At 35.8% G+C, this 22551-nt stretch overlaps 1 protein-coding gene across 1 annotated transcript; it reads right to left on the minus strand.

Moving 5' to 3' along the window:
* Window positions 1–626: 626 nt before the first annotated feature.
* Window positions 627–19663, minus strand: LOC105224105 (phenoloxidase-activating enzyme). The gene is made up of 16 exons (XM_049458819.1): window positions 19496–19663; window positions 17562–17722; window positions 17441–17498; window positions 17231–17385; window positions 17103–17151; window positions 16058–16209; window positions 14699–14756; window positions 5507–5667; window positions 5386–5443; window positions 5176–5330; window positions 5048–5096; window positions 4003–4154; window positions 2644–2701; window positions 1812–1981; window positions 1603–1753; window positions 627–1535 (listed from the first exon to the last, which is right to left on the minus strand). Exons 1-16 carry the CDS (start codon window positions 19563–19565, stop codon window positions 811–813), a joined length of 2382 nt encoding a protein of 793 aa, XP_049314776.1. The 5' UTR covers window positions 19566–19663; the 3' UTR covers window positions 627–810.
* Window positions 19664–22551: the final 2888 nt, after the last annotated feature.

The raw sequence follows: 22551 nt of genomic DNA on the forward strand, positions 1-22551 counted from the left end.
ATTTTGGTAACAGCTGACTCAAATTTAAACTTTCAGAACTTCATCGGAAAACCGCGTTTTTAAATCTTGCATGACCGTGTCAGTGAATTCTTCGTTTTTTACTATGTCTGAATTTATTGAACAAAGAAGTGCGTTAATGGACCATATCATACTGCATTGGTTATTCGTGATCATTTCGTCACATTTTCAACTAATATCGTGCCGCAACCACCGCATTCGCCTGATTTACCTTCGTGAAACTTTTGTCTATTCAGCAAATTCACATGACCAACCCGTTAGGACACCGTTTTGACTCAATTGAGGATATAAAAGCTGAATCAAAGAAAGCTCTGATGGCCATCACGACGGAGGATTTTTCCAAGTGCTATGATGACTGGAAAATTCGTTGGCATAAGTGTTTTGCAGTGGGAGGGGATTACTCTGAAGGAGATGAAATGGACAAAATTCACCTTTCAATTTGATCACAGTAGTATTTCCTTATAAATGTTTGTACATATGTGGCTCGTATTTGCTTTCGTAAACATACAGACAAATGTGCCAAAGAAGGGATATTTATATGTACAAACATATGTAGATATGTTTGTCCTATTTATTTGGTTTATTTTGCAAAACAAAACGCAGGGTCAATAACTTGTTTCAAACCTCTTTATTTATTTTTTAATTTAAGTCTGACTAGTTATAAGTAGTGACATAGACATACATACATTAATTTTAATTTATTATGTCATTTATTTAGTTTTATTTTTTAAGTCATAATAATCGGCGGAAATTATTATAATTTTTTTTATGTTAACCTACTTCCCCTATTAATTAATTTTCGCGAATTTCCCTTTTTATCCAATCCAAATACGGACTAATGCGCGTAAAAATAAATGGAAATCCCTGTTCTGGCGGAATTTCATAGCTTATAGCTTCGACACCCAGCAAGAAATACGACTGCATTTTTCCAACGTTCGCTAGCGACATCAGCGCACCGCCAGAATCTAAAATTTTGTTGTCATGAACAGCTTTATCTTTCGCACAAACGTGTTTTGCTGTCAAATTAATGCCGGCTTCAGTCAAAAAACGATCCTTAAATTGCTCCAAGCTGGATATATGAACAATGGATTTCATTTTGAATTCTGCTACTTCCTCGAACAAGTGCGCGCCCCATCCGGATATTTGCAGTATCTTGTCGTCGTTAAAACTAGCCGATAAGTGTTCAGTTTCGAAGGGTAAACAAATCGGTGCTACGTAACGTGTGGTATGTACCGACTCGACCAATTGCAGCAACGCGAGATCGTTATACAGCGACTCGTATTCGGGATGTTTGATTACTTTGCTCACAGCCAAATCGATTGAGATTGACTCACAATCTATTTGATCGGGCAACGCCTGATTTTTACAATCCTGCATCACCATTGTAGCCCACACACCCAAACGTACGCCGGTTAAGGTCCACTCTGGCTCATTCTCATACAGACAATGCGCCGCGGTGAGCACAAAGCGCTTGTGTATAAGCGTGCCGCCGCAGTAGGGACGAGTTTTTCCCATTTCTGTAAGGTACATAATTATTTATAAATATTGATATATGCATGTGTATATGTAAATATAGTTCAATACTTGTATATAGGAGCAACGCTGTCCAGGGATATTCCTCGCTGCTGGTAATTGAACCGGCGTCGAAATAGTTTTCAGCTGGGAACACTACGCCGCAATATGGCGGCAGCGGTAAACTCAATTCTTCCGCCACCAGCGCCTCTGGGCAGCAAACCTATTTTTAGCTGTATTATTTATATCAATTGTTATAATCTTTTCGTTTTCTTACTCACTTTTGGAAACTTAGCGCCATCACCGCAGAAGCTAGCATTCAAATATTTAGCATCATTTTCAAAAAAGTCAGGTTTCTGTAGAACCCGCAGCAGCGATTCGCAATGTATAACGGAAATACAAGTGCCATTAGCACCATTAGGTGTTTCACATTTTTCTACTATAGGAGCAGCTTAAAAGGTTGAAAGCAAAAAAGAAGACATAATGAAATATGGATGATTTTTTCGATGAATTTTCTTATAAAATCGAAATTAAAGCAGCAACTTGATTTTTGAATCACAAATTAATGTTCACCATATTTTTCTACTCAGGCTTTTGAATACCATTTATACATTTTTTCTTCCTCAAGAACAGTTGTTCTTAAAACAGACCAGATATCAGTTGGACTTTGGCTATCACAACAACAGTGAGAGCCAAAATGAAAGAGTTTCAAGAATAAAACACTTATCTAATTTATTCAATGACTTTTGAAATAACTTTGAAGGACTTTTCCTTCTCTTTAAATAAGTTACTTCATGACCGTAATGTTTGAAGTATTTTTTTTTTAATTTTGTCGTAAAGCCAGACCAACATATAGTATAATATATAGAAAAAAAGGAACGAGCTCATAAAAGCGAAAGCCGGGATTAAGGATACAAAGACAGCCGTAGAGGCAAGCTCATCCTTTTTAATTTTTTAAGGAACTAAATCCGAAGAACTTCATGGGCCTTGTTTCTTACCACTATAAAACATTTGTCTATAGATTTCTTTTAACGGCAAACTTTACACTTACCTGCTCATAAACCTAGGAAAAGTTTAAATTCGGATATATTTATGTATGGTACAGTTACTTACCTGTTGTTGTGGGAGTTTCCGCTTCTGGTACGGGAGAAACCACCGTTGGACAACAATACTGAAAGAAATACTCTTAGTTAAAAAAGAAGCGACCAAGCTCAGGCGTCGCCGAGAAATATAAAACTTCCTAGATATCTAAATTAAATCACTCCTGCAGACACTTCCTTGATATTGATATGTTCCCTACAAAAGAAAGAATCTAGTGCCATATTTATGAAGTCTCTCGCCACAATCTAAGAAGGACTAAGTAGTTTATCTCCAGAGAAATCACTAAATACTACTGTGCCCAAAAAAATAAGGTAACATTTGAATTTAAACTGCGCGCGTCCAAGGATTTATAGAGTTATTTTTTTAAATTGGTAGTACTGTCAGTCACATTTATGTCAAATTTCATGTCAAAATATTCATTAGTGTTTGAGATACGTGTCGTTTTGTGAGCTGCTAAAAGTGAGTTTTTCGTTTTTGGCGATGTCGAAATTTGTTGAGCAAGGAATTTGCATTAAATTTTGTTTACGGAATCAATTTTCTGTTGCGGATACGTTGAGGATGGTGCAGAAAGCCTTTGGTGATGAGGCTATGTCTAAAAAAATGTTTACAAGTGGTATAGTGAGTTCCAAGCCGGCCGTGAACGTGTCGAAGACGAAGAGCGTCCAGGGCGACCATCAACCTCAACCGACGAAGCTCACGTTCAACAAATCAAAGATTTGGTGTTGAAAAACCGTCGATTAACAATTGGAGACCTTGCTGATGAAGTTGGCATATCGAAAGGCTCAGCCAATACCATTTTGAAGGATGTTTTGGGCCTCAAGCGCGTCAAATCTTGACTTGTACCGAAAACATTGAATTTGTTGGAAAAAAGACATCGCGTTGAAGTGTGTGAAACGATGCTTTCCGACTACCAGGGTATCATGAAACGCATTATAACTGGCGATGAGACTTGGATCTATACTTACGACCCCGAAACAACCGATCAATCGAGCGAATATCGTGCCAAAAGAGAGCCGAGACCAAAAAAATCGCGCCAAAGTCGCTCAAAAATCAAGATCATGTTGACTGTTTTCTTCGATTATCGTGGTGTTGTGCATTATGAATTCCTTCCAACCGGTCAAACAGTCAACAAGGAATATTATTTGAACGTTATGCGTCGTTTGCGTAACGCTATCCGCCTAAAAAGGCCGGAATTGTGGAAAGACAATTCAGGACAGACCTTCAGGACAGACCTTAACAGTTACAACAACACAATAACTAGTAGGACATGCTCTAACCGGGTCTTTTGCTACATTTGTGGTCTCTTTCAATAACCTTTACTCATGAATCACTTTTAACTTTTTCTCGACTGAAGAAACATTTTATACTCACTCTATCTGAATTATCACATCTGCTCTTATCCAAAAATTCCATTTCTTCTTGTGTTGATGGATCTTTTCTAAGAAGTATTGCTATGGCCAAGCAATCAGCTGCATCCAAACAGGTACCAGGCACACCCCTTGGTGTTTTGCACACCTGACCGGCTGAAAGAACATTTGAAGAATGTACAAATATAGGTTTTCAGTACTAATAAGCACATGAATACACTGCTGAAAACGAGCACTTTTAGTGGACAATTAGCGATAATAAGACGAGTTTGGAATTGAGAGTATTGTCTTCTATGTCGGTATTTAAACTTTGCATATCCGAATTTTATATGTTAAATATTTATATAACGTATAATAAGGTCCATTTTATTTGAGGTATGGTTTTATTGGTTAAAGAGGTCTAGTTTCCATTTTGGATCCTGTCTTTATCCTGTTAATAGTACTGTTAATAATACTAGAAGTATTACAGAACTTGCTTTTGGAATATCGCCATCAAACACTCAAAGCTCTCAAATCTGATGATCTCGCGCTAGTTAATTTCACTTCTGTTTTAAGAGGTAAGTTTGACAGAGAGGTATAGCGCAGTTCGTTAAATTTAAAATTATGACTCAATTACGGTTTTTGACTGAAAAGCCGGAATACCCTAAACATGGAGGCTTTGTTTACTAATCGCAGCAAACAGAATAAGGTTTCATCGAAATGTATTTTCAGAAACCAACGTTAATAACAGCAATTCGTGCAAAAGTTTAATTTTATTTCAAGCGACGCGAGGAACTGAAATAATATCTAATGAAGTCTCGACTCTTTCTGAAATTTATATATGTATATTCATTCGAACGTATGTATTATATCTAATATGATCTGTTATTTTCCTATCTCTCACTAACCTGTCATCAAACGAATTCCATACCAAAATTCAGTATTACTTACAGACTTAATCGAGATATTCAACACCTGTTAATGAACTCAAGCATTGTAACAAATCGCCATAAAAGTTAAAGGACTGTATGTTTTCCCGCAGAGCGTTTATTCATATTGTGCACACTAACCTGCATCAGAAATTATAGGCACCTTATCATCATCATCCGGGCAACACACCTAAAAGAACACGTTCAAAATTTTCAATTCACCCATATTTATTCCCGGAATTTCGTTTAAGATTTATGAAAATACTCACACTAAAGGAATTGTCGTTACTTTTACATTGCTTATCTTTTAAATATATTGTATCTTCTTGTGTTATATCGGTGTTTATAGCGATGTTATATAAGACACTACAATTTTGTATCTTAACACAGTGACCGACAATACAACTTTTCTCGATTGGCGGAACTAAAAAACAATAGATGTGAAGTTAAATAATTACTCTTTTATTTAGATCACTCACCGAGTGTCGTCGTGGTTGTAGTCTGAGGCACTGGCCTTTCAGATATAGGACAGCACGCCTGAAAATTTAATTAAAAAATTTAGCAAAGGTTTCCATTTTTCACTGTTACCTGAGTTCTTACGCTATAAGGTTGGTTTTTGTAAGTGCAGACCTCAGCATGAGATTTTAATATAAAATGGTCAATGTCTGTCATAGGTTGCTTTTTAACGATGGCCATTAAAGATTTGCAAGTCTTAATATTTACACATTCGCCGTCCTCACCGTATGGTGTTGTACACAGATCTGTAATCAAACCGACTTATATTTACTACAGTTGTAGAATGAGTTGAATAAGAAAACTCAAGCTTCTACAAATAAAATATTGAAAGCAGAGCACTAACGACTTAAGTATACTACAAGGTATCAAAGATACTGCGCTTCTATTACTAATAATCAATTGTTAAAGTACTTCAGGCCTAACAAATGCTACTGTCTATGTTTATAAGACCGCTGCTTCCAAAAAGTCTATTGGCATAAATTAGATGTGGTTTAGCCAAGAAATGTGGCAACACCGTGTAAAAGTTAAATATTTATTTGAAATTAGGAAATAAGTAGTAATACCACACGAGAAAAAAAAAAATTATTTTCTTCACAAAGGAATAATGTTTATACATCATTTCCGTATACTTTAAAGTAGTGTTGTCAGCTGCGAAAAGTTCTTGATATTGTATTAACTATGTATACATTTGGGGGTTCTACAAAAACAATAATCATTATCTCATTTTGAGTTTGATTGGTCAGTAATTATGGCAGCTATATGATATGGATGTCCGATCAAATTTCGTTATGACTTAAATTTATAAATTAAGATATAAATTTGTAATTTGACGTAAGGGATCGTAATAGCAAGTGGGACCTGCGGACAAAAAATTTTGAAATACTGTGACACATCCTGCCCTACTACTAAAACTACAACAACCAAATTTGGCGAGCACCGCCCACATTTTGATGAAATTCGGGATCTGACCTACCAATTTCAACTAACTTTAGCATTCTTCTCACATGTCTATGTCACAGTGTGAAAATCGAAACACAACCATGCAATGGTATATATATATGTGCGACAAGAAAGCGTTCAATCGCGTCAATAATTCCCTTAGCCCCCATTTATTTAACATAAAGATATTCCAACTTCCGGCTGACTTTATACAGGTCAATATTTCACAATAAAATGTCAGAACATGTTTTACTCATAACAGTATATCTTTGTGACTAAAATATGTAGACACAATTGGGTGAAGACTTGGCCGATATTATCCCAACTCCTATGTATTATAGTACGAATCATGATTTTCTTTTTCTAAGAATCCTTATTACGAATTATGAGTTATACAAAATATTTATATATAAAATTCCTTAGATTCCGATCCTCTGGTTCACGTTTTACATCTTAAGGTATTTCTCTGGCTTTGATTCTTTCAAGTTGTAAGAGTATGAAATGTTCTGTTGCACCCGAACTTAGCGATTTCTTACTTATTTTATTTAGGATTGACTTTGGCAACAATTTCGCTGAATCTCGAAAAAGCATTTAAAAACGTCTTCTAAAATCAGCCCATCAGTAAATCGAGGAACCTGCACTTGCTCGTGGAGAAACTAATGCGTCCTAAGAGGAGTGACCACTTGGTGCAAACATTCCTACCACTTTTGCTTAAAAAGCACTACCGGAAACATCGGTCGAGCGCTATAATTTGATAACAGATTTTGCATAGCCGAAAATGGAGGTTATTTAATTGTGAAATAAGTGAAACGATCTGTAGGAATTGAGATGCGCATTCTCTCGAGTCCTTTCAGATGATATAGCATTCATTGACTGGAAATAGCTTCTTTTTCACATCGTGTTGATGAATTATTACTCGTCGTCGCTATGCATTAACAGATATGCTTCGTAAAAAATTAACGAATTTGAGGTTATGATCACTTCAATTAAATTGTTTTTTTAAACTTTATTTCACTATTTCATAAGGTCCATATTATCTCGCGCGAAGAACCGACACTCACCTCCTTTAGTGCTTGTGGTTAAAACCAGCACGCAAAATAAAAACAACTGTATTCCAGGAAATACACTCATTTTTCAAATACAAAATAAATTTAAAGCGCGATTAAAGTCCAACTTGGGCAGCGTTCTGATATGCACTGTGCCGCCTATGCGCTCAAGCTATACTGATTAAAATTTCAGCGCAAATATTTATGTACTTATACACATATATACTCGTATATACTCTCTTATGTATACAGAGTTATTCAGATGAATTTCTTATCAGAACTTTTAGTACATATATAAATATTTTAATACCCCCAATGGGGTGATTCTTAGAGAAGGTGTTCTGAATATCACTAATACGAGTACTTTAATAATACATTGTCTACTATACCATATAATACATACATGAAAAGTATATGAAAACTTGTTTAGACCCCCATAAGATTTACGGAGCAGTAAACTAAACACAGCTAATCGCTACTAATCACAAACGACAATAAATTTAATTCTGTGGGTTGCTTTTCGGGTACATAGAAATTTTATTTGAAATTTTAATATTAGTGAAATTGCAAATATTTTTGCTTAAAAAGTTCGCGATTTATATGATGAAACGATTGCGTCTTATAAACATTTTTGGTCTAATTATTCATCATACACCTACTTAAACATATGAAATTAATGGGTTATCTTTTCACTTCGTTGGATATTATAGCACCAAAAAATGTATATGCTTGACTGAAAGTTTAAATAAAAAAAGTATTAATATTTTTTTATTAGCTTCGTATTGTTGGTACTTTTTAAAAAATTATGTATAAGCCTTTTTCATTTGATTCCCATTATTACATTATACCATCAACAGGGTATATCAGGTTTGTCTACATATAAGCACACTAGTCCCCAGTTTTTGAGATCTCGATCCCTAATTTGTTCAACGCTTTTTTCTCCTCAAAAAGTTACACATTTGTCGGAACCGCCGCTATCGGCTCATTATAGCATTATTATTTTAACAAGTTTTAACGCGAATATGTCGATGAGGGATCATTATTTATATATAAAAATGTTTGAAAATACGAGTATGTTATCGAATATACCTGAATAATGTCAAAATTAATACAACCGTCCCGTTCCTCTTTCTGCCTCCAATATCTATATATTGTATATAACAAGTAAAATAGTGCCAAGTTCAAATCCAACCGAACATTTTATAGTCTTGCAACCCGCAGGGATTAAAGCCAGGGAAATATCTTCCGATGTAAAACGTCCACCAGAGGATTGGAATCTAAGAAATATAACTTATACACTGACCTACATATTACAATGTAACTTATACATTGACCTACATATTCGGCAATAACACCCGACTATATCCATTAACTATTATCATGCCACTGTGCCCAAAAAATAAGGTGACATTGTATTTATTTTGAAAATTCTTTATTAATTCTTCCAAATCAATTTCACCCCCTTCAAAGTAATCCCCTCCCGGTGCAATGCACTTATGCCAACGGATTTTCCAATCTTCGAAACACTGATTGTAGTCACTTTCCGGGATGGCCTTCAGTTCCGTCTTCGCTGCGGCTTGAATCTCCTCTATCAGATAAAAACGGTGTCCCCGGAGCGGTTTTTTGAGCTTGGTGAACAGCCAGAAGTCGCACGGCGCCAGATCAGGTGAATACGGTGGTTGCGGAACGATATGGGTTGAGTTTTTAGCGAAATGATGACGAATTACGAGGGCAGTAGAGAATGATGCATTATCGTGGTGTAAAAACCAAGAATTGTCTTTCCACAATTCCGGCCTTTTTAGGCGGATCGCGTTACGCAAACGACGCATAACATTCAAATAATATTCTTTGTTGACTGTTTGACCGTTTGGAAGGAATTCATAATGCACAACACCACGATAATCGAAGAAAACAGTCAACATGACCTTGATTTCTAAGCGACTTTGGCGCGATTTTTTTGGTCTCGGCTCTGTTTTGGCACGATATTCGCTCGATTGATCGGATGTTTTGAGATCCAAGTCTCATCGCCAGTTATAATGCGTTTCATGAGACCCTGGTAGACGGAAAGCATCGTTTCACACACTTTAACGCGACGCCATTTTTCCAAAAAATTCAATGTTTTCGGTACCAGTCGAGATTTGACGCGCTTGAGGCCCAAAACATTCTTCAAAATGGTATTGGCTGAGCCTTTCGATATGCCAACTACATCAGCAAGGTCTCTAATTGTTAATCGACGGTTTTTCAACACCAAATCTTTGATTTGTTGAACGTGAGCTTCGTCGGTTGAGGTTGATGGTCGCCTTGGACGCTCTTCGTCTTCGACACGTTCACGGCCGGCTTGGAACTCACTATACTACTTGTAAACATTTTTTTTAGACATAGCGTCATCACCAAAAGCTTTCTGCACCATCCTCAACGTATCCGCAACAGAAAATTGATTCCGTAAACAAAATTTAATGCAAATTCTTTCCTCAACAAATTTCGACATCGCAAAAAACGAAAAACTCACTTTTAGCAGCTCATAAAACGACACGTATCTCAAACACTAATGAATATTTTGACATGAATTTTGACATAAATGTGACTGACAGTACTACCAATTTAAAAAAAATAACTACAAATCATTCGACGCGCGCAGTTTAAATTCAAATGTCACCTCATTTTTTGGACAAATAAAGTTTCGTTCGATTCATTAAGGTACCTCACACACAATCTGTCTGAACAATTGTACATATCGCTCATTTGCTGCAAGACCGGCATAAGTCAAAAAAATCGATTCGCCAGAAAACGCGTTTAAAGTTTTCAACTTACTACAACCTTACACGGTGACTCCAACCTTACAGTTCTTCTCAAGCGGAGCATATAAGAGGTATTCATATGAATTTTTCACTCAACATGAAGTATGATATAACGAACAATTCTGCAGTATTAACTCAAAAATCACGTTTTTTGAATTATGCCGGTCTTGCAGCAAATGAGCGATATGGAGTAAGGTCAGTAAGATATTCGAAAAGCCGGGTAATGGTTATATGGGGTCTAGGAGGAAGGATTCTGTCTGAGCAATTGCATATCACACACTTTAAATGATATTTTCGGTCAAAAGTCAACTATAGATACTTGGATCCACATTTTCGGTATCAAGGTTCTTGACCAATTTTTGGGTTCGATTTGGACAATTTCTGTTCACAAGTTGGCATACTTTAACGGAATTATTTCAGGTACTACTATTATATTCTTCCGTTCTTCTTTTCACACTGTCCTTAGAAGTTCTTTTAATATTCGAGCTAAACAAATTTGGTTATTGTAGCTTAGTAGTTTACGAGATATATATATTAAACCTATTAGAGGGCGTGGCCACTCAAACTTTTTAAAAAATTTTTACACACAGGTGCCCCTTGCTACCGCGAACCCCAAAAATTACAGTATTATAGCTCAATTGAGTTTTCAGTGAATGCCGGTTTGTGGGCGTGGCACTGCTCCGATTACGCTCATCAACGAAGTCGGATAGCTTGTTGTACTAAGGAACCCGAATACTAAGTTTCATCAATATATCTCAATTTTTACTCAAGTTACAGCTTACACGGACGAACGGACACTCCGTCACCCGGCTTTCGATTTTTCTCGTCATCCTGATAATTTTTAATATATAACCCTATATCTACCTCGACTAGGTTTAGGTGACTTAATACTCTCTAGCAAGCATAGTATAAAAGTAATGCCACTTTTCGTTGCAATATTATAACTTAAGAACGGGCTCGCCCATCCAAACTAAGCCTTTAGGCTTTGTATTGTGTGCACACATGTGTTTTATTCTTTTGTAATAATTGCAATTTGATTTTAATTTGATTTAGCAATGGCACATATAAGAGAGTTTTGCCATTGCTAAGAAGATCACAGACTGCAGATGAACGTACACAAGCCAATACATCGCAGCGTGAAGGTAATGCACAAAATAGATCCGTTGCCCTGTTGGTCATATCCCTGTACCTGTACTGAATCTTGCACGGCGATCACGTCGTGCTACTTTAGTTCCTATTGCAACCTATTGCTGTTGGCAGCGAAAAAGTTGTTAGCAAATTTGATTAAAGCTATGGTCTTAACTGGTAAATCTAAGGGAGAAGTTTTTTGATACTGCGTATCCTTATGATTCCAACTGATATGCCATTTCAATTCAAACGATTACAATTAAATTATAAATAGCCATCAATTAATAAAATATTTATTTGTTTGAATAATGAAGTTTGATGTTAAAGTAAAATTTTATTATTATTTCACTTTATACATACATACGTTGCGAAACACGTCCGGACCGCCAGTACTCTATAAAACAATTTCCGGCTTTTCACCTACATTCAAACTGTTCAAGTCGGTAGAAATGTGTGATATTTTAAAGAAAATAAAGGGGCAAGTGCATGTGTATTAAATTGGTTATATCCCTAGTATAAAAATTTCGGGCCTATGGTTGATCAACACAATATATTAAATTTAGCCTCTTCTTATTTAAAGAAATTTTTTGCCTTTATCGTAGTAGTACTGTAAAATATTCCGTATTTTCTCTTTATTTTGCTCCATGTTTGCGACGCTATAACTCACGAACGACTAAAAAGAATCGACAGTCAATCAAACACGTGTTAGCGCGTGAAATGAGCTTTCCAAAAAGGTATAGCATGGCCCGATGCGACGAATAAAACTACACGCTTTCACCGCCAACTAGCGAAAATATGGTAACGGTATGTCACAATCGAAAGAATTCCCGGTTTTGATTCTTGCAAGTTACAAGAACATAAAATGAGAACTTATTATTCTTCTTTATAAATATTTGAAAAAAACTTCTGAACTTTTAAATGAATACCTGGTGTATTATACAAGAAATTATATTGGCGAAAAGACTTGATCACATTTTCGATGCATAAATTCAGTAAATACACATAAAAGGACAGACAGACTTTTATGTTCACAAACTCCAACAACTAGGTCAGGAGGTACTTATGCATCCACCTTAAGGTCCGGACCAGGCAGCAAGTGATTACTAGTAGTTCCTATCTCGTATTAAAAACTTATTTGGTTACAGTAGTTTTGTATGAATTATAAACAACATGCTTAAGTATATACATAAGTATATGTAAACAAGGTGTGTTCAAAAAGTATCGCGAATTTTGTGTTTTTTCAAAAATTATTTATTTATTCATGAATATCTATTTTGTCCCCTTCAAAGTAATCCCCATGAGATATTATACGCTTGTGCCAACGGTTTTTCCAATCTTCGAAGCACTTCAAAAAATCATTTTTTTTATCTTCTTCAGCTCCTCCTTCGAGGCCGTCTTTATCTCGTCAAGAGAAGCGTAACGTCGTCCTTTCATGAGCCTCTTCAGTTTAGGGAACAAGAAAAAGTCACAGGGGGTCAGATCTGGGGAATACGGTGGCTGCGGCATCATTAGTGTGTTGTTTTTGGCCAAAAAGTCGCGCACAAGCAACGATGTGTGTGAGCAGGGGCGTTATCGTGGTGCAATTTTTTTGATAGGTAAAAATCGAAGACGATCCAAAACACGTGCAAGCAAAGCAGCTGTCAACAATTAAATGAACATTCAAAATGGCCGAGCTTGTCGGCATAAGTGAGAGACATGAGTACCAACATAACGCCACAAAAAATTCGAAATTCGAATATACGTAACCCGCGAATATTCAAAGTCGCTATAATTTTTGAACAAACCTCATATGTACATGGATATATGTATTATTGTTCAAAATGAAACATGTTCGTGGCCGCTAAAGAACGGAATGCAGCAATATATTTAGGCACTTATATATATTTTACATATTAAAAATACTAAATAAGATAAGAAATATGTAATTCCAACTATTGTAATAGATAACGGGGCATCTCGACAGGCTAAAGTTTATGGCTTACTAACTGTCAAATCTATTGTCATTGCCGTTGCTAAATCTGTATGTGGGCATTTATTATCATAACATAATCATTTGCGAAAAGGCGTCGGGCGCTGATGTAGCGCATGTTTCGAGGTCACGAGGTCAATGTTTTTCTTGAAAAAAAAATATTTCATATTTTCGGACCATAATAATTCTAATATACATTTTATATACCAATTAAAACAATAAATTTAATATGAGGAATGAAATTTTCATTTATGCTTATATAAGTGTAGGAATTTTATCACATTACAACCCTGACAACTACCGAACGCATGCAACCATGGTCACGCTGAAAAGCAAAAAGTAAAGTACAGTAGAGAAGAAGTAAGCGACGACGACGGACCTTGCGAGACGAGAGTAATTTAATTCGAGAAGCATTCTAAATCTACATTAGTGTTCTAAGCCTAATATGTGTATTTAACATAATAATAAAACCAAACGTTAATGAATTGAACTAAATAAAACTTGAACGAAATTTAAATAAGTAAAATAGTGCTTTTTCTCTACAAAATGGGGACTCGCCCGGAATCTGAACGAAATTGAGCTTAAAGGTTGCAGGTTTCAATCGCCTCGCATATTCGTACATATATTCCACATTGAAGACGTTGAACTATATTTAAAGAAAAGTGTGAAGTATGATGAAAAAAGAGTGAAGAAGCTATGAATGAATTTTAATAGTTGCACATAGTTCAGGGAATTGTATTGTGCAGTTGCAAATCTCAATGTATCGCAAAGTTTTTTTTTTCAAGTTCGAATAAATCCGTTACGCCATTGCTCATCAAAGCAACGAGTATTGTGAACGCAGCAAGTCTATAAGTTGGAGAGAACGAGAGACGTAAATTGTGAACATTTATACATTTTTTCTTCCTCAAGAACAGTTGTTCTTAAAACAGACCAGATATCAGTTGGACTTTGGCTATCACAACAACAGTGAGAGCCAAAATGAAAGAGTTTCAAGAATAAAACACTTATCTAATTTATTCAATGACTTTTGAAATAACTTTGAAGGACTTTTCCTTCTCTTTAAATAAGTTACTTCATGACCGTAATGTTTGAAGTATTTTTTTTTTTTAATTTTGTCGTAAAGCCAGACCAACATATAGTATAATATATAGAAAAAAAGGAACGAGCTCATAAAAGCGAAAGCCGGGATTAAGGATACAAAGACAGCCGTAGAGGCAAGCTCATCCTTTTTAATTTTTTAAGGAACTAAATCCGAAGAACTTCATGGGCCTTGTTTCTTACCACTATAAAACATTTGTCTATAGATTTCTTTTAACGGCAAACTTTACACTTACCTGCTCATAAACCTAGGAAAAGTTTAAATTCGGATATATTTATGTATGGTACAGTTACTTACCTGTTGTTGTGGGAGTTTCCGCTTCTGGTACGGGAGAAACCACCGTTGGACAACAATACTGAAAGAAATACTCTTAGTTAAAAAAGAAGCGACCAAGCTCAGGCGTCGCCGAGAAATATAAAACTTCCTAGATATCTAAATTAAATCACTCCTGCAGACACTTCCTTGATATTGATATGTTCCCTACAAAAGAAAGAATCTAGTGCCATATTTATGAAGTCTCTCGCCACAATCTAAGAAGGACTAAGTAGTTTATCTCCAGAGAAATCACTAAATACTACTGTGCCCAAAAAAATAAGGTAACATTTGAATTTAAACTGCGCGCGTCCAAGGATTTATAGAGTTATTTTTTTAAATTGGTAGTACTGTCAGTCACATTTATGTCAAATTTCATGTCAAAATATTCATTAGTGTTTGAGATACGTGTCGTTTTGTGAGCTGCTAAAAGTGAGTTTTTCGTTTTTGGCGATGTCGAAATTTGTTGAGCAAGGAATTTGCATTAAATTTTGTTTACGGAATCAATTTTCTGTTGCGGATACGTTGAGGATGGTGCAGAAAGCCTTTGGTGATGAGGCTATGTCTAAAAAAATGTTTACAAGTGGTATAGTGAGTTCCAAGCCGGCCGTGAACGTGTCGAAGACGAAGAGCGTCCAGGGCGACCATCAACCTCAACCGACGAAGCTCACGTTCAACAAATCAAAGATTTGGTGTTGAAAAACCGTCGATTAACAATTGGAGACCTTGCTGATGAAGTTGGCATATCGAAAGGCTCAGCCAATACCATTTTGAAGGATGTTTTGGGCCTCAAGCGCGTCAAATCTTGACTTGTACCGAAAACATTGAATTTGTTGGAAAAAAGACATCGCGTTGAAGTGTGTGAAACGATGCTTTCCGACTACCAGGGTATCATGAAACGCATTATAACTGGCGATGAGACTTGGATCTATACTTACGACCCCGAAACAACCGATCAATCGAGCGAATATCGTGCCAAAAGAGAGCCGAGACCAAAAAAATCGCGCCAAAGTCGCTCAAAAATCAAGATCATGTTGACTGTTTTCTTCGATTATCGTGGTGTTGTGCATTATGAATTCCTTCCAACCGGTCAAACAGTCAACAAGGAATATTATTTGAACGTTATGCGTCGTTTGCGTAACGCTATCCGCCTAAAAAGGCCGGAATTGTGGAAAGACAATTCAGGACAGACCTTCAGGACAGACCTTAACAGTTACAACAACACAATAACTAGTAGGACATGCTCTAACCGAGTCTTTTGCTACATTTGTGGTCTCTTTCAATAACCTTTACTCATGAATCACTTTTAACTTTTTCTCGACTGAAGAAACATTTTATACTCACTCTATCTGAATTATCACATCTGCTCTTATCCAAAAATTCCATTTCTTCTTGTGTTGATGGATCTTTTCTAAGAAGTATTGCTATGGCCAAGCAATCAGCTGCATCCAAACAGGTACCAGGCACACCCCTTGGTGTTTTGCACACCTGACCGGCTGAAAGAACATTTGAAGAATGTACAAATATAGGTTTTCGGTACTAATAAGCACATGAATACACTGCTGAAAACGAGCACTTTTAGTGGACAATTAGCGATAATAAGACGAGTTTGGAATTGAGAGTATTGTCTTCTATGTCGGTATTTAAACTTTGCATATCCGAATTTTATATGTTAAATATTTATATAACGTATAATAAGGTCCATTTTATTTGAGGTATGGTTTTATTGGTTAAAGAGGTCTAGTTTCCATTTTGGATCCTGTCTTTATCCTGTTAATAGTACTGTTAATAATACTAGAAGTATTACAGAACTTGCTTTTGGAATATCGCCATCAAACACTCAAAGCTCTCAAATCTGATGATCTCGCGCTAGTTAATTTCACTTCTGTTTTAAGAGGTAAGTTTGACAGAGAGGTATAGCGCAGTTCGTTAAATTTAAAATTATGACTCAATTACGGTTTTTGACTGAAAAGCCGGAATACCCTAAACATGGAGGCTTTGTTTACTAATCGCAGCAAACAGAATAAGGTTTCATCGAAATGTATTTTCAGAAACCAACGTTAATAACAGCAATTCGTGCAAAAGTTTAATTTTATTTCAAGCGACGCGAGGAACTGAAATAATATCTAATGAAGTCTCGACTCTTTCTGAAATTTATGTATGTATATTCATTCGAACGTGTGTATTATATCTAATATGATCTGTTATTTTCCTATCTCTCACTAACCTGTCATCAAACGAATTCCATACCAAAATTCAGTATTACTTACAGACTTAATCGAGATATTCAACACCTGTTAATGAACTCAAGCATTGTAACAAATCGCCATAAAAGTTAAAGGACTGTATGTTTTCCCGCAGAGCGTTTATTCATATTGTGCACACTAACCTGCATCAGAAATTATAGGCACCTTATCATCATCATCCGGGCAACACACCTAAAAGAACACGTTCAAAATTTTCAATTCACCCATATTTATTCCCGGAATTTCGTTTAAGATTTATGAAAATACTCACACTAAAGGAATTGTCGTTACTTTTACATTGCTTATCTTTTAAATATATTGTATCTTCTTGTGTTATATCGGTGTTTATAGCGATGTTATATAAGACACTACAATTTTGTATCTTAACACAGTGACCGACAATACAACTTTTCTCGATTGGCGGAACTAAAAAACAATAGATGTGAAGTTAAATAATTACTCTTTTATTTAGATCACTCACCGAGTGTCGTCGTGGTTGTAGTCTGAGGCACTGGCCTTTCAGATATAGGACAGCACGCCTGAAAATTTAATTAAAAAATTTAGCAAAGGTTTCCATTTTTCACTGTTACCTGAGTTCTTACGCTATAAGGTTGGTTTTTGTAAGTGCAGACCTCAGCATGAGATTTTAATATAAAATGGTCAATGTCTGTCATAGGTTGCTTTTTAACGATGGCCATTAAAGATTTGCAAGTCTTAATATTTACACATTCGCCGTCCTCACCGTATGGTGTTGTACACAGATCTGTAATCAAACCGACTTATATTTACTACAGTTGTAGAATGAGTTGAATAAGAAAACTCAAGCTTCTACAAATAAAATATTGAAAGCAGAGCACTAACGACTTAAGTATACTACAAGGTATCAAAGATACTGCGCTTCTATTACTAATAATCAATTGTTAAAGTACTTCAGGCCTAACAAATGCTACTGTCTATGTTTATAAGACCGCTGCTTCCAAAAAGTCTATTGGCATAAATTAGATGTGGTTTAGCCAAGAAATGTGGCAACACCGTGTAAAAGTTAAATATTAATTTGAAATTAGGAAATAAGTAGTAATACCACACGAGGAAAAAAAAAATATTTTCTTCACAAAGGAATAATGTTTATACATCATTTTCGTATACTTCAAAGTAGTGTTGTCAGCTGCGAAAAGTTCTTGATATTGTATTAACTATGTATACATTTGGGGGTTCTACAAAAACAATAATCATTATCTCATTTTGAGTTTGATTGGTCAGTAATTATGGCAGCTATATGATATGGATGTCCGATCAAATTTCGTTATGACTTAAATTTATAAATTAAGATATAAATTTGTAATTTGACGTAAGGGATCGTAATAGCAAGTGGGACCTGCGGACAAAAAATTTTGAAATACTGTGACACATCCTGCCCTACTACTAAAACTACAACAACCAAATTTGGCGAGCACCGCCCACATTTTGATGAAATTCGGGATCTGACCTACCAATTTCAACTAACTTTAGCATTTTTCTCACATGTCTATGTCACAGTGTGAAAATCGAAACACAACCATGCAATGGTATATATGTATGTATGTGGGACAAGAAAGTGTTGAATCGGGTCAATAATTCCCTTAGCCCCCATTTATCTAACATAAAGATATTCGAACTTCCGGCTGACTTTATACAGGTCAATATTTCACAATGAAATGTCAGAACATGTTTTACTCATAACAGTATATCTTTGTGACTAAAATATGTAGACACAATTGGGTGAAGACTTGGCCGATATTATCCCAACTCCTATGTATTATAGTACGAATCATGATTTTCTTTTTCTAAGAATCCTTATTACGAATTATGAGTTATACAAAATATTTATATATAAAATTCCTTAGATTCCGATCCTCTGGTTCACGTTTTACATCTTAAGGTATTTCTCTGGCTTTGATTCTTTCAAGTTGTAAGAGTATGAAATGTTCTGTTGCACCCGAACTTAGCGATTTCTTACTTATTTTATTTAGGATTGACTTTGGCAACAATTTCGCTGAATCTCGAAAAAGCATTTAAAAACGTCTTCTAAAATCAGCCCATCAGTAAATCGAGGAACCTGCACTTGCTCGTGGAGAAACTAATGCGTCCTAAGAGGAGTGACCACTTGGTGCAAACATTCCTACCACTTTTGCTTAAAAAGCACTACCGGAAACATCGGTCGAGCGCTATAATTTGATAACAGATTTTGCATAGCCGAAAATGGAGGTTATTTAATTGTGAAATAAGTGAAACGATCTGTAGGAATTGAGGTTAAAGATCTTCGACAGCGCATTCTCTCGAGTCCTTTCAGATGATATAGCATTCATTGACTGGAAATAGCTTCTTTTTCACATCGTGTTGATGAATTATTACTCGTCGTCGCTATGCATTAACAGATATGCTTCGTAAAAAATAAACGAATTTGAGGTTATGATCACTTCAATTAAATTGTTTTTTTAAACTTTATTTCACTATTTCATAAGGTCCATATTATCTCGCGCGAAGAACCGACACTCACCTCCTTTAGTGCTTGTGGTTAAAACCAGCACGCAAAATAAAAACAACTGTATTCCAGGAAATACACTCATTTTTCAAATACAAAATAAATTTAAAGCGCGATTAAAGTCCAACTTGGGCAGCGTTCTGATATGCACTGTGCCGCCTATGCGCTCAAGCTATACTGATTAAAATTTCAGCGCAAATATTTATGTACTTATACACATATATACTCGTATATACTCTCTTATGTATACAGAGTTATTCAGATGAATTTCTTATCAGAACTTTTAGTACATATATAAATATTTTAATACCCCCAATGGGGTGATTCTTAGAGAAGGTGTTCTGAATATCACTAATACGAGTACTTTAATAATACATTGTCTACTATACCATATAATACATACATGAAAAGTATATGAAAACTTGTTTAGACCCCCATAAGATTTACGGAGCAGTAAACTAAACACAGCTAATCGCTACTAATCACAAACGACAATAAATTTAATTCTGTGGGTTGCTTTTCGGGTACATAGAAATTTTATTTGAAATTTTAATATTAGTGAAATTGCAAATATTTTTGCTTAAAAAGTTTGCGATTTATGTGATGATACGATTGCGTCTTATAAACATTTTTGGTCTAATTATTCATCATACACCTAAACATATGAAATTAATAGGTTACCTTTTCACTTCGTTGGATATTATAGCACCAAAAAATGTATATGCTTGACTGAAAGTTTAAATAAAAAAAGTATTAATATTTTTTTATTAGCTTCGTATTATTGGTACCATTTAAAAAATTATATATAAGCCTTTTTCATTTGATTCCCATTATTACATTATACCATCAACAGGGTATATCAGGTTTGTCTACATATAAGCACACTAGTCCCCAGTTTTTGAGATCTCGATCCTTAATTTGTTTAACGCCCTTTTCTCCTCAAAAAGTTACACATTTGTCGGAACCGCCGCTATCGGATCATTATAGCATTATTATTCTAACAAGTTTTAGCGCGAATATGTCGATTAGGGATCATTATTTATATATAAAAATGTTTTAAAATATGTTATCGAATATACCTGAGTAATGTCAAAATTAATACAACCATCCCGTCCCTCTCTCTGCCTCCAATATCTATATATTGTATATAACAAGTAAAATAGTGCCAAGTTCAAATCCAACCGAACATTTTATACTCTTGCAACCCGCAGGGATTAAAGCCGGGGAAATATTTTCCGATGTAAAACGTCCACCAGAGGATTGGAATCTAAGAAATTGTATATATATGTATACTAGATACAATATAACTTATACACTGACCTACATATTCGGCAATAACACCCGACTATATCCATTAACTATTATCATGCCACTGTGCCCAAAAAATAAGGTGACATTGTATTTATTTTGAAAATTCTTTATTAATTCTTCCAAATCAATTTCACCCCCTTCAAAGTAATCCCCTCCCGGTGCAATGCACTTATGCCAACGGATTTTCCAATCTTCGAAACACTGATTGTAGTCACTTTCCGGGATGGCCTTCAGTTCCGTCTTCGCTGCGGCTTGAATCTCCTCTATCAGATAAAAACGGTGTCCCCGGAGCGGTTTTTTGAGCTTGGTGAACAGCCAGAAGTCGCACGGCGCCAGATCAGGTGAATACGGTGGTTGCGGAACGATATGGGTTGAGTTTTTAGCGAAATGATGACGAATTACGAGGGCAGTAGAGAATGATGCATTATCGTGGTGTAAAAACCAAGAATTGTCTTTCCACAATTCCGGCCTTTTTAGGCGGATCGCGTTACGCAAACGACGCATAACATTCAAATAATATTCTTTGTTGACTGTTTGACCGTTTGGAAGGAATTCATAATGCACAACACCACGATAATCGAAGAAAACAGTCAACATGACCTTGATTTCTAAGCGACTTTGGCGCGATTTTTTTGGTCTCGGCTCTGTTTTGGCACGATATTCGCTCGATTGATCGGATGTTTTGAGATCCAAGTCTCATCGCCAGTTATAATGCGTTTCATGAGACCCTGGTAGACAGAAAGCATCGTTTCACACACTTTAACGCGACGCCTTTTTTCCAAAAAATTCAATGTTTTCGGTACCAGTCGAGATTAGATGCGCTTGAGGCCCAAAATATTCTTCAAAATGGTATTGGCTGAGCCTTTCGATATGCCAACTTCATCAGCAAGGTCTCTAATTGTTAATCGACGGTTTTTTAACACCAAATCTTTGATTTGTTGAACGTGAGCTTCGTCGGTTGAGGCTGATGGTCGCCCTGGACGCTCTTCGTCTTCGACACGTTCACGGTCGGCTTGGAAAAACTCACTTTTAGCAGCTCATAAAACGACACGTATCTCAAACACTAATGAATATTTTGACATGAATTTTGACATAAATGTGACTGACAGTACTACCAATTTAAAAAAAATAACTACAAATCATTCGACGCGCGCAGTTTAAATTCAAATGTCACCTAATTTTTTGTACAAATAAAGTTTCGTTCGATTCATTAAGGTACCTCACACACAATCTGTCTGAACAATTGTACATATCGCTCATTTGCTGCAAGACCGGCATAAGTCAAAAAAATCGATTCGCCAGAAAACGCGTTTAAAGTTTTCAACTTACTACAACCTTACACAGTGACTCCAACCTTACACTTCTTCTCAAGCGGAGCATATAAGAGGTATTCATATGAATTTTTCACTCAACATGAAGTATGACATAACGAACAATTCTGCAGCATTAACTCAAAAATCACGTTTTTTGAATTATGCCGGTCTTGCAGCAAATGAGCGATATGGAGTAAGGTCAGTAAGATATTCGAAAAGCCGGGTAATGGTTATATGGGGTCTAGGAGGAAGGATTCTGTCTGAACAATTGTACATCTCACGCTTTGAATGATATTTTCGGTCAAAAGTCAACTATCGATACTGGGATCCACATTTTCGGTAACTAGGTTCTTGACCAATTTTTTGGTTGGATTTGGACAATTGTTGGTCACAAGATGGCATACTTTAAGGGAATTATTTCAGGTACTACTATTATATTCTTCCGTT

Source organism: Bactrocera dorsalis, chromosome 5, assembly GCF_023373825.1.
Source record: "Bactrocera dorsalis isolate Fly_Bdor chromosome 5, ASM2337382v1, whole genome shotgun sequence".
Lineage (NCBI taxonomy): Eukaryota > Metazoa > Arthropoda > Insecta > Diptera > Tephritidae > Bactrocera > Bactrocera dorsalis.